The 15897-nt window shown below is 33.7% G+C and overlaps 1 protein-coding gene across 2 annotated transcripts in view; it reads left to right on the top strand.

The window, feature by feature from the left end:
* Positions 1–15897, top strand: part of LOC118190396 (chymotrypsin-like protease CTRL-1) — a 70089-nt gene that overhangs the window by 33701 nt on the left and 20491 nt on the right. For both annotated transcript variants that reach the window (XM_085815724.1, XM_085815725.1), the window contains exons 6-8: positions 30–165; positions 9099–9264; positions 12759–12901. In XM_085815724.1, the coding sequence (XP_085671850.1) occupies positions 30–165; positions 9099–9264; positions 12759–12901 (445 nt within the window). The remainder of the gene's footprint in view (positions 1–29; positions 166–9098; positions 9265–12758; positions 12902–15897) is intronic.

Genomic DNA, 15897 nt, shown 5'->3' with positions numbered 1-15897 from the left:
AGACGAAGAATTTCTTTTTCCTCTTTCAGCGATAACTTGAATACCAAAAAATGGAACGTGCTGCTGGGCAAACACTTTCGTCTTGTTCCAGACGATACAGAGCAAGTCCGTTACATGGAGTCAATTCATATACATCCCGAATACCGAGGGCTCAACGATTCCAAAGTAAGCTCCTTTATTAAAAGAAAAATTAATAAATTGAATTTAAATTTAAAAAAATTAAAACCTATTTAGAAATTTTCTCGCTTAAGAAATTTATTTCACAAAATGGAAATACTTTCATATTTTGATTCTGTTAAATCTTGCATAAAGCGTTTTACTTCGAATTTTTTTTCCATATAAGAAGTTCGCAATAATATTTAGTATAGCTTTTCGCTGCTTTGGAAAATATATTTTTTCTTATTTTTTAAAGAATCTCCTATTCCTGTTTCCTAAGACCTCAGTCCTGTTTTTGAAATCGTGATTAGCTATTTTCTATTCTTTTTAATGCATCTTGACCGGCATGATATCAGTTTTTACAACCACAATAGCCAGGAAGATCCTTTGGCAAATTAGCTATTTAAGATGTAAAGCAAGGAAGCTAAGTTTCGGTCCACTTTCTTTTACAATGAAGAACAGAAAGGGAAAGATCTCTTACAGTAGGAGAAAGAAAATAACTAATCGGCTTTTTCTAAGTCTTTAAAAATTATATAATTTGTTTTTGAGGTATTACATTATTCTTTTACAAAATTAATTCATTTTTCATTAATAAAAGAGTTGGAAAAAAATGCTAAAATCTATAAAAAAATGAGAGCAATTTTTTTCACATTTAAATCAAATTAAATAAACCAAGCTCTAAAATAATTTACTTTAAATTAAAATTTAAAGAATTAAGTTAATTTAATATGAATTGTTTAAAAATTAAAATAAAGGGATTTTATTTCAAAACAATTAGTAAAATTATCAATTTAATATTATGTTATTAGTAAGCTATTTTACAAAATCTTATAATTTTGAGGGAAGGCTCGTTTGAAAGTTTCTTTTTTTTTTTTTTTTTTTTTTTTTGGGAAGGTCTGTTTTAAAACTCCCTTGGTGATACAAAAATATTTGGAAAAAATGTAAAGGCAGATAGATGAAACCGAAATAAGCAGATTTTACAATGGATATTTATGTTCAAATGGCGCCTTGAGGTGGTATAGGGCGTTGTTGACGGGTACGTAAAAGTGTTCTGCTGGCCTAAATCCTCATTTCCCGTACGAATTGCACGCAGTTTTTATCGCTATACGAATGCGAACCTTGACGAACTGAAACGTATTTACTATAATGCGGAGCAACTGCTAAAAGCGGGAACTCTCGGGTAGCATCTTTGTGTGATTTCCACCACCTCGGGAATCACCTCTGCATCATCTTTGAGGAACTGCTTCATTTTAGCCTCATCCACTAGATAAAATGCATACCCGCAAACTCTGCGTTCGGGTAAAACCACTGCCAGACTCAGCTAACCTCAATTGTTCGTAGAAAGAAAAATTTTCCCAAATTTTTGCTTCCAGGAAATGTGATTGGTTGAGTGTAGTAATCTTACCAAAAATCTTCCTCTCCTACGGGAGATAGAATTGCACGAGAATTAATGTCCTCAGTCTCATTGCGGGTACTTAATGCAGCTATTTCGACTGGAATATTCCCGTTTCGTACTAGTGCTGAGAGAAATGCTTTCCCCAGAAAAGTTTCTTAATAGCGTCCTCTGTGTGATGGGGCTATAAGGATCAGTACCGCTCAAAATGCACAGCATTTAAGACAGCATAATGCTTTTGCTTACCACAAAAAGGGCATCTTGTACCACTCAAAAGCGCTATTTTTGAGTACACATTCCTTTGCAAAGTCTGCTTATTTCTACTTGTTCTATATTTTTCTAGATATTTTTTTAATCACCCTATAGATATATAATTCATTTTGCTGATGAGTTTAATAGACGGCAATTTGCGTACTGCATATTGTTACATCAGGTTCTGTACTCCTACTTCATAAAATAATAACTAGCAATTAAATCTAATAATTAATCCCAAAATAATAATTAAAAATTAATGTCGAAATAAAGCGATTTACACAATTTTTTAATTCTTAATAGAAATACTTTCATAATTTCGGTTTGGATGAAATTTTTAAGTTCTTCAAAAGAATTGTTCTATCCGCGTTTCTTTCCTATTTTTCATCAACAGTTTTTCCTATTTTTCGGTTACAGTCTCAATTTCGTAAAACTACTAGCAGCTTCTTTGATCAACACCATTTACTTCAAGAGTTTTGCTTAGAATTTACAGCACTGTTCTAGATTCGGCTGATGTTGGCATGGCATCACCTTTTTCTATACCACTTTCACTGTCAGTTTCCGCACTTCTTTTAACACGTTCTATAATATCACAGTCAGTTTTTACGCACGTTGTCACAAAATTGTCGTCAACTAAATAGATATTCTAAAAAGGAGTCTGAAACATTAGCTACAGCTTGCAGTGTAAAGTCTTCTTGTTTGTTTCGAGATTATCTAAGGGTACTGAAAAGACTTAGTACCGGATTTTTGCTATGTCTGTCAAGAACAGGTACTGCAGAAGAAGGTTTAAATAACCTTTTCATTGAACTAAACGTAACAAGAATTGCGCACACTCGGTGCTCCCAATTTAATCCCCCATTTGCGCCTAAATAACTAGAACAGAAAATATAAATGTAAAATCACAATAACGTGAGATGGGCTACAGGACTGGCTCCTTATTTATCTAAACCGCTAAATCGGTTGCACACAGCAAAGCCGAACCTAGAATATCAATATAATCTGAAGAGGGTAGCTAACACCAACTATTCACGTACTATAGCTATTTCAAACACGCAGCATAAACTTGGAACTAACTCTCTTCTACTATTACTCACGAACTCTTAAAACCGCTGCTTAAATACTGCTTCCGAACTCACTTCGAATTTGCATAAAAGTCATTAAATTTTACATTCTGGCTGGAAACTCAAATCAGAAGAAAAAGAAAAGTTTCACAACTAAAAATAATTGGTTAGAATATAATGTCTTTACAGCAGTTCCTCTGAGGCTTCTTCTAGAAGCCACATTTCGAAAGCAGTTTTATGTATGTTTTAAGACATTAGCTTCAAGAATTGACTATATTATGCATGGTCTTTAGCACAGACATCGATTTACTTATCTAATTCGAAATGCTTGAATTTTAACAAAATTCAGTTTTGTTTAACATTTCCTGAACATCTTTCCTCTGATGATATTTGCAAGCTATTAATAATACTTTGATTTAAAAGCTAAGTGTACGAAGTTGTATTTGCAGGAAAAGACACTTATGTTTTTCAGAAAGAGATCAGAGATGTATGGGGTGCAGAGATAGCTAATTAGTAAAGCTTTTTCTCCTCCATTTTCAGCTCATTGTCTCACTTCAAAAGAAAATCATTGAAAATACTGCTTGTCATGTACGATTTCTTGTTGCTATGTTAAATTAGAGGTAAATTATTGACTCTTTTCAAACATCTAGGTTTTCTGCTCTTTTGAATTCATATACCATATTAATAACACAATAAGTCATTCCTTCAGTCTCTAGTGCTAGGTTCCTCTCTTTCCAATCTATGAGCCATCTGGCAGTTGATACGAACTTATCGAACTAATGAGTTCGCTAGTTGTAATTGCTGTGAGACAGCTTACCACTTTGATGACATTTTACTGCACTCAGCTGTGGTATGTAATCAGACATTCGTAATCAGACATTTATTATTACGTAAAGCAGTAGCGTTTTTATCGCGCTAAAATGACTAAAACATAGCTCAATTTTCCACAGTACAATGTTTTACAGGATTTCTTGCATTCTGATTTTTCAAGAATTAACCTTCCATCGGCTCTATCAAACATTTTATTTTAAATACGTATGTATTGGAAACTAAAACATGCTTACTTTCGCTTTTTATCTCTTCATTCATTATTTTATATTTTCCAAATTTTCAAACCAAATCTCGTTATTTTTTACAATTGTTTAGCTTTCTGCCAATAGCATATCAGCAGCTGACTTTTTTTAATATTGTGCATTTCTAGGTGAGTTTATGATCATAAATAATTTTCTCAGAAATTCAAAAGTTAAATTTGGGAATTGGTTCAAAGCTGGAATGAAAATTCAAAAGTTTGGAGACCTTCTTTGCTAGTAGTGCTAAAGTGACAATTCATTTCCAATTCAGCAGAGTTTGTATACGAATGGCTCATCATCGCAACATCTTGTGAGAATACCATATTTTTGGAATTTTCTGCCTGCTTCATCATGTTATGCTAGGAACGTCATGCTAATTTGCAATGAGCTACATTTAGGATGAGGCTTTTAGTCTAGGCGCCTGTATACATGTGCTTCGCTCCTGAGCCTTCCAATTCAGGCTTAACAGTTTTGTTCCCATCTGAGCCTTTGAGGGGTAGGTTGAGTAACTTTATTCCCAATACAGCCCGATCAGAATATATCCCTTCATTGCATTTATAACATAATGTGTCTTTTTGCGCTCTTTTTATAAACAAAAGAAAGAGAAGTCAGTGCTTTCAACAATATAACACATTTTCTATCGTGGCTTATCTTGTTGGGATATTATAGACGGAAACCACATCGTAGAGATATTTTGATTTTAGTTTTATTCTGTATTATTTTAATACAAGCCTTTATATCTCATTTTACATATTTTTAATTTAAGCTACAAGGCAGTTTTTATATCTCAAAAATCTTAGCTATTAATAATACATTGCTGGCCATTAAAATTGTAACACCATGAAGGAAAGCAAATACAAAAAAGATATTTATTGCATATAAACAGTATAGCATGAAGACAAAATGATTAAATTTGTAAGTATTTCGAGGGCTTACAAGGGTGCGAAATTAATAGAAACAGCTGCCACCTTTGATAGCTAAAACGGCCCTTATCCCATTAGGCATGGAGTCAAACTGGGCTTGGATGACACAAATGAGCAACTCATTCCATGCTGCTTCAAGTCTAAGCCACGCTTCATCAACCCGTATTAGCTGGAGAGTGGTGGGGGCCAGTCTCTCAGCAACCCATGACCAGATGTTTTCAGTGGGTAACAGATCTGGAGACCGTGCAGGCCAGTGCAGCATTCGAATACCCCGTGTATCGAGGAAGGTCAGAACACGACGTGCAGCATGTGGTCTTGCATTATCTTTTTGGAACATGGTGTTTGGGGGGCCTCAAAGATACAGCACAACCACTCGCCGTCTCTCTCTACGCTGCATTGTCAAGGGAAGCCGAAGTAATGGTCACCGTGCTGATAGTCCACGCTGCTGCAAACGTCGACGTTCTTTACGAGCTGATACTGGGCGTGCTGCAAACATTGCCATTTCCTGACTAATGGTTCGTGATGTGGTCGTACAGTTTTACAGGGCTGACCTTACAATATGTCTGTCCTCTCTGGTGTTAGTCATGGTAGGGCGTTGAGATCCTGCATGCCGTTCAGTATGACTCTCAGCAATCCACTGATTCCATATTCGCATGACAGTGGTTGGATGTCGACCAGTGTGACGGGTGATATCACGGAACGATAATCTACACTCTCAACAGGCAACTATCTTACATCTATCGAATTCCGAAACTTGCTTGTAAGCATTTCCTCTTCTTATTCGAGGCATAACACGATATTCTGAACAGACTCCAACCTTAAAAAGCACTTTCCGAATGAGAAAAACAGCTACACAACTTTAGAGATGTGCATGCAACTTTTCTTTTATGCAGTGCTTCAGATGTCGTTTCTTCCTCCTGCGTCGTCTAAATGCGCTGAAATACTAATCAGTTGCATATCCCAACTTCTTCCTTTCTTTGATTTTGACATTCGTCAGATCATTCCTTCCTGGTGTTGCAATTTTAATGGCCAGCTGTGTATTTTTTTATAATTTCGGAACTATGAAATAAATTTGTTTAATTTCATCTCTTTCAAAATTAATTAATTTCTTTTATGACACAACAATATTAAACGATATGTAGAACCACACTTTTTCATCTTCGCTGGAAAACACATTTTAATAGCATTAAACTCAAATAGTGGCGATAACAGACTTAAAATGATGCATATAAATAAATTGTCGCAGTTTTTGTAATAATTGTTTTATCTCCCGAAATGATTGCAATTTCTTATTTTCTTTAAGATAGCATCTATCATATTTCCTCCAATAACTGAGATTATATTATATGGTAAGAAACGAATATGGCAAAACGATTATCAGATAAATAAGTTTAAACCACTAAACAAACATTATTTTGATAATTCTATACATCAGCGTATTCTACAGATTCAGATTTAATTCAGCATCAGTTTCCTTAGTCCAACAGAATGCATTGCAGTTTCTTTATTGTTTTAGAAAGTAAATTGGGAAAATTATTTAAAAAGTTGTTAGTGTGACTTATCTCACTTGTCTGACAAAAACATCACAGCCAAGTCTACGAATTTTATCATGACTAAGAGCGCAGGATTGCGCCTGCCCTTGATGTGAGCCTTGGGCATTGTATGTGAGTATAAAGAAAATGAAATACTAACTACTCTGTCATTTTAATAATTAAAAATATTTCAATACTTATTTAAAAATAGATTTTTAGTGGCTATTCATTTCCTAAACTTTTATAACTAAATTGTTTCTAAAATTTTTTATATAGCTTAATACTTCTAAAGATTTTTCAAAGGAATTTTTCTATTTCTGAAATATTTTACTTTTTAAAATTCTTTTGTCTGTGGCTCAGTATTTATTTAATCTCTTCTCAATGAGGAAATTTATTTCCACTTTGCTACGGAGAAAATCGTAATATGCTGCGTCATCTTACAAACGCAGAATAAATTCAAATTAGTGGGGTGAATTTTCCAGAAGATTTTATATATTTTACTATTCCAACTGTCTAAAACTACGGCGTTCACAATAACAGTTTCTTATATCACCAATAATTTATTCTCTCATCATTGCTCGATCATATAATTATGAAAATTTTTGTTTCTTTATTTTGGAAATTTCACCATCCATTGTCCACTGCTTTTTCTTAACTGCATGATTAAGAGATAATTCAAATCGATTCTAAGTGATTTTGGTCACCATGATCTTATTTTATCACTTAATTAAAAATTAATAAAAAAAAAAAAAAAAGAAACTCCTGCATATTTCTTCTTTTTTATCTGACTATAAAGCATATATAACTGGCACTGTGTTTATTACATTATCAGAGCTTTCAGCATTTGAAGGAATACCGTAAAACTGATCAGACTGCGTAAAAACATGATGTGGATGTTCCATTGCCAAAGCACTAGCCCCATTCTTTTAAACTATTCATAGCTCTCTCGGTTTCGAATTCATGAATTCTGTCCATTTGACCATGTCATTTTCATCAAATAATAAAAAAAATTAAAAATATTTTCCTGGAATAATAATGTTTTCTACGCTATTCCGCAATTGATGGAATCTAAGAGATTTATGGCAATTTCTATATATTTGTTTATATAATTTTGTTAATTCAAAGCTTTGAGTACATTAGTAACGAAATTGAAACCTTTACCTAATACATAAGCAAAGACATGAGCAAAGTTCAGCCAAGAACGCCGAATCGCTACGACGAGCGCTGGAGAGTTAAATAGTTGCTATGCATGCGAAGGAATAGAAACGCAACTCCGATTCAGCTCAGATCCTCCGTTGCTGCAGCCATTGGAAGGTTGGCTTCTGCGTAACCGTGCGTAGAAGGATTCACGAAGGAGGTCTGTACGCGAGGCGACAAGTTATTTGCTTACCTTCACGTCACGTCATAAAAGGGAACGTTTGAGGTGGGCACATCAACATGTCCCCTGGTCGGCTGATCAATGAAAGGCTGTTCTCTTTACAGGCGAGTTTAAGTTTAGTCTCCAAAGCGACAGTAGGCGTTACTTGATTTGGAGAGAATCTGGATCCTGATATCATCCATCAAACACCCGGTGAAAGAAATACATACGGAGGAGGCAGTGTCTGTGGTTGGAGTGTTATCTCGTTGGGGTACGCACAGACCTCCATGATTTTCAAGTGGAACCGTGAATGCTCAGGCCTGTAGAGATGACATCTTTGATGCTTTTGTGTGCCCTGATGCCATAGCAATAGGGGATGATTTCCTGCTACAAGACGATAACCCTAGAAATAGAAACGCTACTTTGATTCACAGAGATCGCATCGTTGATAACAATCTTCGATAGCAAACAATTCAGCACATAGACTGCTAAATCACCGGACGTGAATCCTATTGAGCATGTTTGAGATGCTTTGGGAAAGACGTATAGCTACTGTCAATCCTCCTCTTCAGACCATTGTCACGTTTGCAACTGCTTTGCAAGAGTAATGGTTCTTATTTCCTACGGAACTGATAGACCGCATAACTGACAGTATCACACATCGCTATATATGCAGTATTGGTTCTAGGGAAATCATACTCCATATTGAAGTTAATTTTCCTACATCAAACTGACACATCCGATTTGCTCATTTTATACATACGCTAACTTCTATAACCCATAATTGTCTGGTAATTTCTTTTAATGTTATTTTATACTTTATTATGTACTGTATATTGTGGTTCAGTTTTCATTAAAGTCTGCATGTTACGATTTGAGTAGTCGTCATTTTTGTGATTTTTCCTGAATTAATAATATCCAGTATATTTGAAATTATATCAGTTAGATACTATATTACTTAAAAATGAGACAAATATTTAAATTATTAAAAATTGCGTTTATATTTTTAAAGTGCTCGTTTGTTGAGCATTCGTCAAGTTATAATTTGAAAAGATAAAATTTAAATTAAAGCTCTAAAGTTACGTTTGAAAGGCAATATTTTGGAAAGTGGCTACTTGCAGTTTGGAAAATAATCCGAAGAACTTACCTCTCGTGTAATGATATCACTTGCTAGGTCATATGAGTCTCCCGTAAATTTCAATCCTAAGACTTTTTAACATCAATATTTTGCAACTTCTGTCGAAGAACAGTTGGAATTATATGCAAGCTCTAGTATAACGATGCATTTATTTACAGTTAATAATGTAATTTATTAACAGTTTTGAAAACTTCAACTTCAATTTTTATTTTGCAGCCTTCCACGCCGTGGCTGATTAGAAAACAGCATGACATCGCTCTGGTGAAGCTCAATGCCCCTGTTACAGAGACGGATTACATATCTCCCGTGTGCTTGCCATCCGTCAACTATACCTTATCCCCCGGAACTATGTGCTATGTTACTGGATGGGGAGAAACATATGGTAAGAAATCAGAATCTCCCACTGTGTTTATTATAGTAGTACTATAGTTAAATTTTTGCTTATGTTATTATTTATATATATATATATATATATATATATATGTGTGTGTGTGTGTGTGTATTTAAATAATAACATAAGCAAAAACTTAAAGCTCCTTAAAATTAAGAAATTCGACGAAAATCTATCAGTTTAAATCCAAGCGGCTTATTGAAGTTATTACTAATTTAATTTAACAGATATTATTTCAGTTCGAATTGGAGGAACTTTTTTTTTGTATTTAAAAGATGTAATTACTGTTCGAAAAAAAAAAAAAAAAAAAGCATTAAAATGACTTGAATTTTAAATCGTCCCAATTGAAGAAATGCGCATGGTTAATAATTCAGATTTTTCTCGATAATTTCAGTAATAAAATGAACACGCTTCTTTCGAATCTGGATTATTTGTAATTGAAGTAGTATACTCGAGCCTTCTGTTTCATTTTTTTTTTTTTTTTTTTTTTTTGTTTTTGGTAAGCTTTGCGAAACCTTTGAAAACGTGCATGGAAACGTCACATCCATTGTATTAATAGATAAACGTATATATAATAACGAACAAATATATTTATAATAAATGATGTAAGAACATGTGTATTGGTTATCGGCAAAGCTTTGTGTTGCCACTATGCAAAACGTTTATGCTTCAAGTTTAATCAGAAAACTCAGCGGTATAAAAGCAGTCTATTTTTCCCTCGCACTTTATTTGTCTTCGAATTTAAATAAACAAACTTAGTGATTTAAAGGAAATTTATTTATTATTAGTATCTTATATTATTAGTATCTTACTGTCACATGTGTTGCTACCAGTATAGAGCATAGCGCTCACTTCACCCACTCAGGTTTCCGTTGTTGCGTTCCCGCTATCAATGGATCTTATAAATATTACACAAAGAATTTATAATTGTGTTTTTTTACAAAACTAAATATCAGTATTTGTACACAGTTTCGATTTATAATTGCTTTTTTACGAAAAATAAATTTTAACATTTTTATACAGTTTCAATTTTGAAATCATTTCACTCATCTTAGGATCACGTCGCTGATGTTGCTTTCCCGCTTACTAAAGGTGCTTACTACTTTCCCGCAGGTCTTACTAAAGCCGTTATATGGTGCCGCGTTCATTTACTCTTTCGAAAAGTGTAGAACTTTCCAGAGCAGAGCAGAACCTTTTTTAGAATATTTCGAAAATGGTGAAGAAATCGGGCAAAGTGGATGAGGATTTTTTGAAAGCTCATTTCCGAAAAAAGACATGACCGATAACAAAGCAAGTACTAGTTCTTATTAAAAGCGTTACTTGGCCTCTAAAATTTTATTCCAGTTTGGAAAAATTTTGAACCAATTTACTTTGAACCAAAATGAGAGGAAAATCACTGTCTACCTGAGATTTCGAAAAAAAAACAACCCCATCTCCTTAACTGAAGCCTCTTAACTCTGCGCATAGCCCAGCCGAAACTAATAGTATATAACAATGGGATTAAAATGAAATGTGTGTATAGAAACACGAAATTTTATATTCTTAAATTAAATGTATCGCTAAAAGCAAAATATGCCGTAAACATTTGATTGAGTAGTTAGAGAAATGCACCGCTTGTCTACACTTACACAGTTAATTTACAATTGGAGTTCTTTTATTAAGTTAGAACAGCGATGGACAAACTTTTTCGGTCGCGGGACAAAAATCGGAGGGGGGGATGGTTGGCGGGCCAAGATAAATTTTTCTAAAATTTTAAAAACAATATACAAGTATTACAATTTAAATATGTTAATGAGATGAATGAAATTGCGATTACATTTTTAAAAGTTCCTTATATTGAGTGAAAATAGTTCGAAGTGAGATGTACTGATTCTAAGTAACAAGGCTAAATACTCATTTTCAATCTACTTCTGGAATAATTCTTTCTAAAGTTCATAGTTGAAAACTCTTGTTCACACGTATAAGATGAAGCAAACATAGCACTATTTTCTGGGCGTGAGATATTAAATTTGGGAAACTTACTTTCGATAAAGATTTGCAAAACTCTAACTTCGGCATATTTAGAAACAACTGCTTGAGATTGTTAGATTGTAACTCAATGAATTCAAGCTGCAAATCTGACCTCACTGCTTCATAATTAACGTTGAAAGGCATGGTAAAAATATCCAATTCTGCTTGAATGGCACTGAAATCTTGAAATCTGGATATACTGTTTACTTTCTCGAAAAAATTTTGTCGGTCTGACAATTTTTTACAAAGATTTTCTGCATTTTGTTTTCTTTCATATTCGGACATTGCTTCGTAATTAGAATTCTAATGCTTGAGATGTGAAATGACGGGAAAGGTTGCATTCTTTGAAGACTACTACAGCTTCATTGCAGCTGAGACACATTCGTTTTTTAGTAGCCATTTTGGGGTTGAAATAAACCCAAAACAAGCACTAGCAACGCTATACTTTTAATAATTTCACCACTATTCACAATGATGCTATATGTCCGCAATTTTTCCATCCGCAATCAGTAATATTAGAACTCGCGCCAAAAGAAAAAGCCGCTCGCTGGAGCTTAAAATAAAACGCACAGTCTGCCACATGCGAATTCTAATTCACCTATATTAGATTCGCGTATGTCTGCTTCCCTAGAAAGAGATAACGCTTGTTGTCGCCAAGCTACAGCTATAACTAATAAATAACTTTAAACACTTTATCGATTGAAAGCTGTCTGTGTTTGCTACTTCCGTCAATTTATGCTTTGTAGAACAAAAATAGAGAAAGTAAAAAGATCATCAGTCCTTTGAAAAAGAGGAAGGAAAAAAAAAAAAAAAAATATTTAAACAAAGTAGAAAAGGAGACGCATTTATAATATATAAATATATATTTCTTTTAATTTGCCTCGGGCCGGAAAATTAAAATTCTATCCGCGGGCCGGATAGAACTTTCCGCTGCGCCGGAGTTGGACCGCGGGCAGTAGTTTGCCCATCCCTGAGTTAGAATCTCAAGTCGTTTTTAACATACAACCAATGCTTATTATTATAAAGATTGTTTATTTTTATTTTTATAAAGTAATTAAAAATAAAAATTTAACTAAAAAGTTTATATACAGGCAGTTTTTCAATTTCTCATATTTTATTATTAAGTTCTAGCGATTTCTAAACTGTCACGGCTTAACCTCAAGAGTTATATTACCACAGGTTAGACATATTGTCCTAGAATATCAGTCAAAGAAAATTATAGCTAAATGACGTTTTAGAACTAACCAGTTGATAACATATTTCTTCGCGTTTATATCCACATATTAAATTTTGCATACAGTTTAAAAAAATTATTTAGGTGGCCCTTATACTTGAGAAGTACCGAATCAATAATTTGTAAAACTGCTTCACAATAGAGAAGGCGGACAACATAAGAGTCTATCATCAATAACCATTATTCTCAAGTTAAAAATTTATTTCATTCTTCAGTTATATCTGAAATGTAATTTAAATAGGTACAGGTTCTGAACTAGAACTGAAACAGGCTGCAGTTCCTGTTGTGTCACTGGAAAAGTGCAGAGAGTGGCACAGATTTTTTAACGTGGCTCCTACAATGGTTTGTGCTGGACATGCTGAAGGAGGTCATGACTCTTGCCAGGTAAGAAACAGTGAATTTTCTGTTTAATATATATATATATTTTTTTTTTGCATTAATTTTCATTCACATAAATTTTGTTCCATAACCAGGGACAGATCAAGACTTTGTATTGTTTTACTTTCTTGTATTTTATTTCTTATTACTTTTAGTGTTTGTAACCACCTATCCATAACTCTGTAAATATGTAACTGAAATTGTTCTTCACACCCGCAATGCACCCTTCTTAACATCATGCACTATCGTCTTCGTCCAGCATTTGTTTGCACTGCCCCCAGCAGTCGTCTTAAGCACAATATGTATTTATAAGTTTTTTTTTTTTTTTTTTTTTTAAGTCCAAAGGGATTTGAATCCCGAAGGACTATTAGTTTCGTTTTGGCATTTTGCGTCGGACTCATAAATGTCGGTTCACTTTTCAAACTGTTGCCACAAAATGTTAGAGTCCTGCATTATATTTGAAGAAATTAAATAATGAAAAATCTACATAAATGTATGTATATTTCTCGTATTGTGATAAAACAACGGTACATAGAGTCATCGAATTTTGAATAACGTAATCCTCCAACGAATATGAGCATGTGGAAGACCAAATTTGAAATTTGAACGGAAATTCTAAAGATATGCTCCCCTGCTAAAAATGCCCAGTAGAAACCCATAAAAGTTTTTTACGGGGAATTGGCCTACGGGTACCCGTACAGCTCTGTGGGTACCCGTAGGCCAAATCCCCGTAAAAACCCACAGACAGAAACCCGTACAACTGTACGGGTACCCATAGGCCAAATCCCCGTAAAAACCCATAGAAAGAAACCCGTACGGTTGTACGGGTACCCGTAGGCCAAATACCCGTAAAAACCCATAGAAAGAAACCCGTACGGTTGTACGAGTACCCGTAGGCCAAATACCCGTAAAAACCCATAAAAAGAAACCTGTTCGTTTGTACGGGTACCCATAGGCCGAATACCCGTAAAAACCCATAGAAAGAAACCTGCATGGCTGTATAGGTACCTGTAGGCGAAATACCCGTAAAAAACCTGTAAACGGAAACCCGTATGACTGTACGGTTACGAGTAGGCCAAATCTCTGTAGAACTGTAGGCACTATAAACAAAATCCCAGTAAAAACCCATAGCCAAAAATCAAAACTTTATATGCATATCCATTGGCCAAATTTCCATTAAAAAAATGGATATTCCGTAGGTCTATGCCTTGTAAAAACCAGTAAACAAAAGCATGTACACCTATACAGGCACCCATACGCCAAATCCTGTAAAAACCACTACACAAAAATCCACAGACCAATAAAGGTACCTCTTGGAAAAATCGCTGCATAAAACCCATAAACAGAACCAATAGCATTATACCATAGTGGAGTATCCATACATAGAATCGTACATAGAACGGGTATCCATATACAGAATCCCTATAAAAAAACAATACACAAAAATAGAACTGTAAATCAAATTTCCATAAAAACATACACCAGCAGAAGTACATAATTAGCACTGATGAAATGTACAGAACTAAATTGCGGAGAAAGCATGTAAAGTAATTTTAAATAAAACTCAATGCGAATAAATAAAAATTTTAAAATATCTAGAAGCCTACGAGCCCGTCCTTCTTAATGCACGTCAATATCTATAAACATATTACAAAATATTTGTATAAATTCTCTTTACAAAATTTTAAACTACCTTTATATAATTCTGAAAATAAAATGAATAGAAAGATAATAACCAAAGTCATGATTCACAACCATCGAATGATATATGTACATATATATATGTAAGAAAAATAAGGAATATGCAAAAGATTAAATTAGCAGCATAAAATTAATTTTCCTTCTCTATTCTAAAAACAGTAATCTTTCTGCACTGCATCATTTGGAGATTAATTCATGTCATATGACTCTTACATAATTTGATGTTATAAAAGAAACTAAAACTCAAACAGCCAATAGTAATTTTACAGCAGTATTAACTATCAAAGACGAGTAAAAATGCATCGAGAACCAAAATTAACTCGGTCTGAATTAAGATTTCACCCTTAACGTAACGCATTTGCTTTTTACGCTTTGTATTAGCTGGATTGCAGTCTGTCTGCTCCTTGTTTCTTACTACACATTTATCAAAAATGTTAATTTTGGGAATAGGCATAAATAATGTGCCAACTTGTTTGTGGCTGCAACATATTTGCTGAAAGAAAAGTTGAATTAAATCTACCTCGACTGCCAAATTTCTTATTCATTGTGGACAGGAGTTTCAACATCTCTAAGCCATCAAAATTCTTGCTGTTCATTACGGATTCCGCTGCTTGTATTCGACTACAGAATCTATTACATATATATATAATATCATTTCATTTGATGGTTGCGAATCATTACTTTGACTGTATATATAATATTGATTTCATTATAAATATATATATATAGTACTGTACCTCACTGCATATATTTGTATTTCAGTTCTTTAATTGGGAAATTAAACAATTGTATTTAATCCCATCAGCTTGTTTAACAATTTGATACCTAATGAGAAATGTATTGCCAAAGGATGGTACTTTCTAGCATCTGCTTAAATTTTAAGTTACCTACAATGCACTAAACCAAATTAAAAAACAAAACTAGAAGAAACCCAAATTTTCATGAAGAGAAACATTATTAACAAGCAAGCAAAAAGAATACGGGACTTGCAAATTAGAAACTTAACATAGAGTTCAAATTTAGCATACTTGCTATCCCCTTAAAGCTTACTTACCAATGATAGTAACACCCTGCAGCTTATTATGACATGCATACACATAGATGATTTGCGTGGAAGAAAGGATGAATCCAAGAATATAATGTAGTGAAGAAATAATAATATACAAACACTGTGTCGACCCCTTATTACAATACTTTGAATGTTACCTGTATCTCTCAAAAGATAAATGAAACATGAAGATAACATATAATAAACTTAATAGTACCCAAAATACAATAAATTATATTGTAACAAAATGAAT

This window comes from Stegodyphus dumicola, chromosome 4 (assembly GCF_044657685.1).
Source record: "Stegodyphus dumicola isolate Sdum_Otavi_A_Nest chromosome 4, ASM4465768v1".
Lineage (NCBI taxonomy): Eukaryota > Metazoa > Arthropoda > Arachnida > Araneae > Eresidae > Stegodyphus > Stegodyphus dumicola.
Note: the sequence above shows the minus strand (reverse complement) of the source record. Positions and strands in the feature narration are given on the sequence as shown.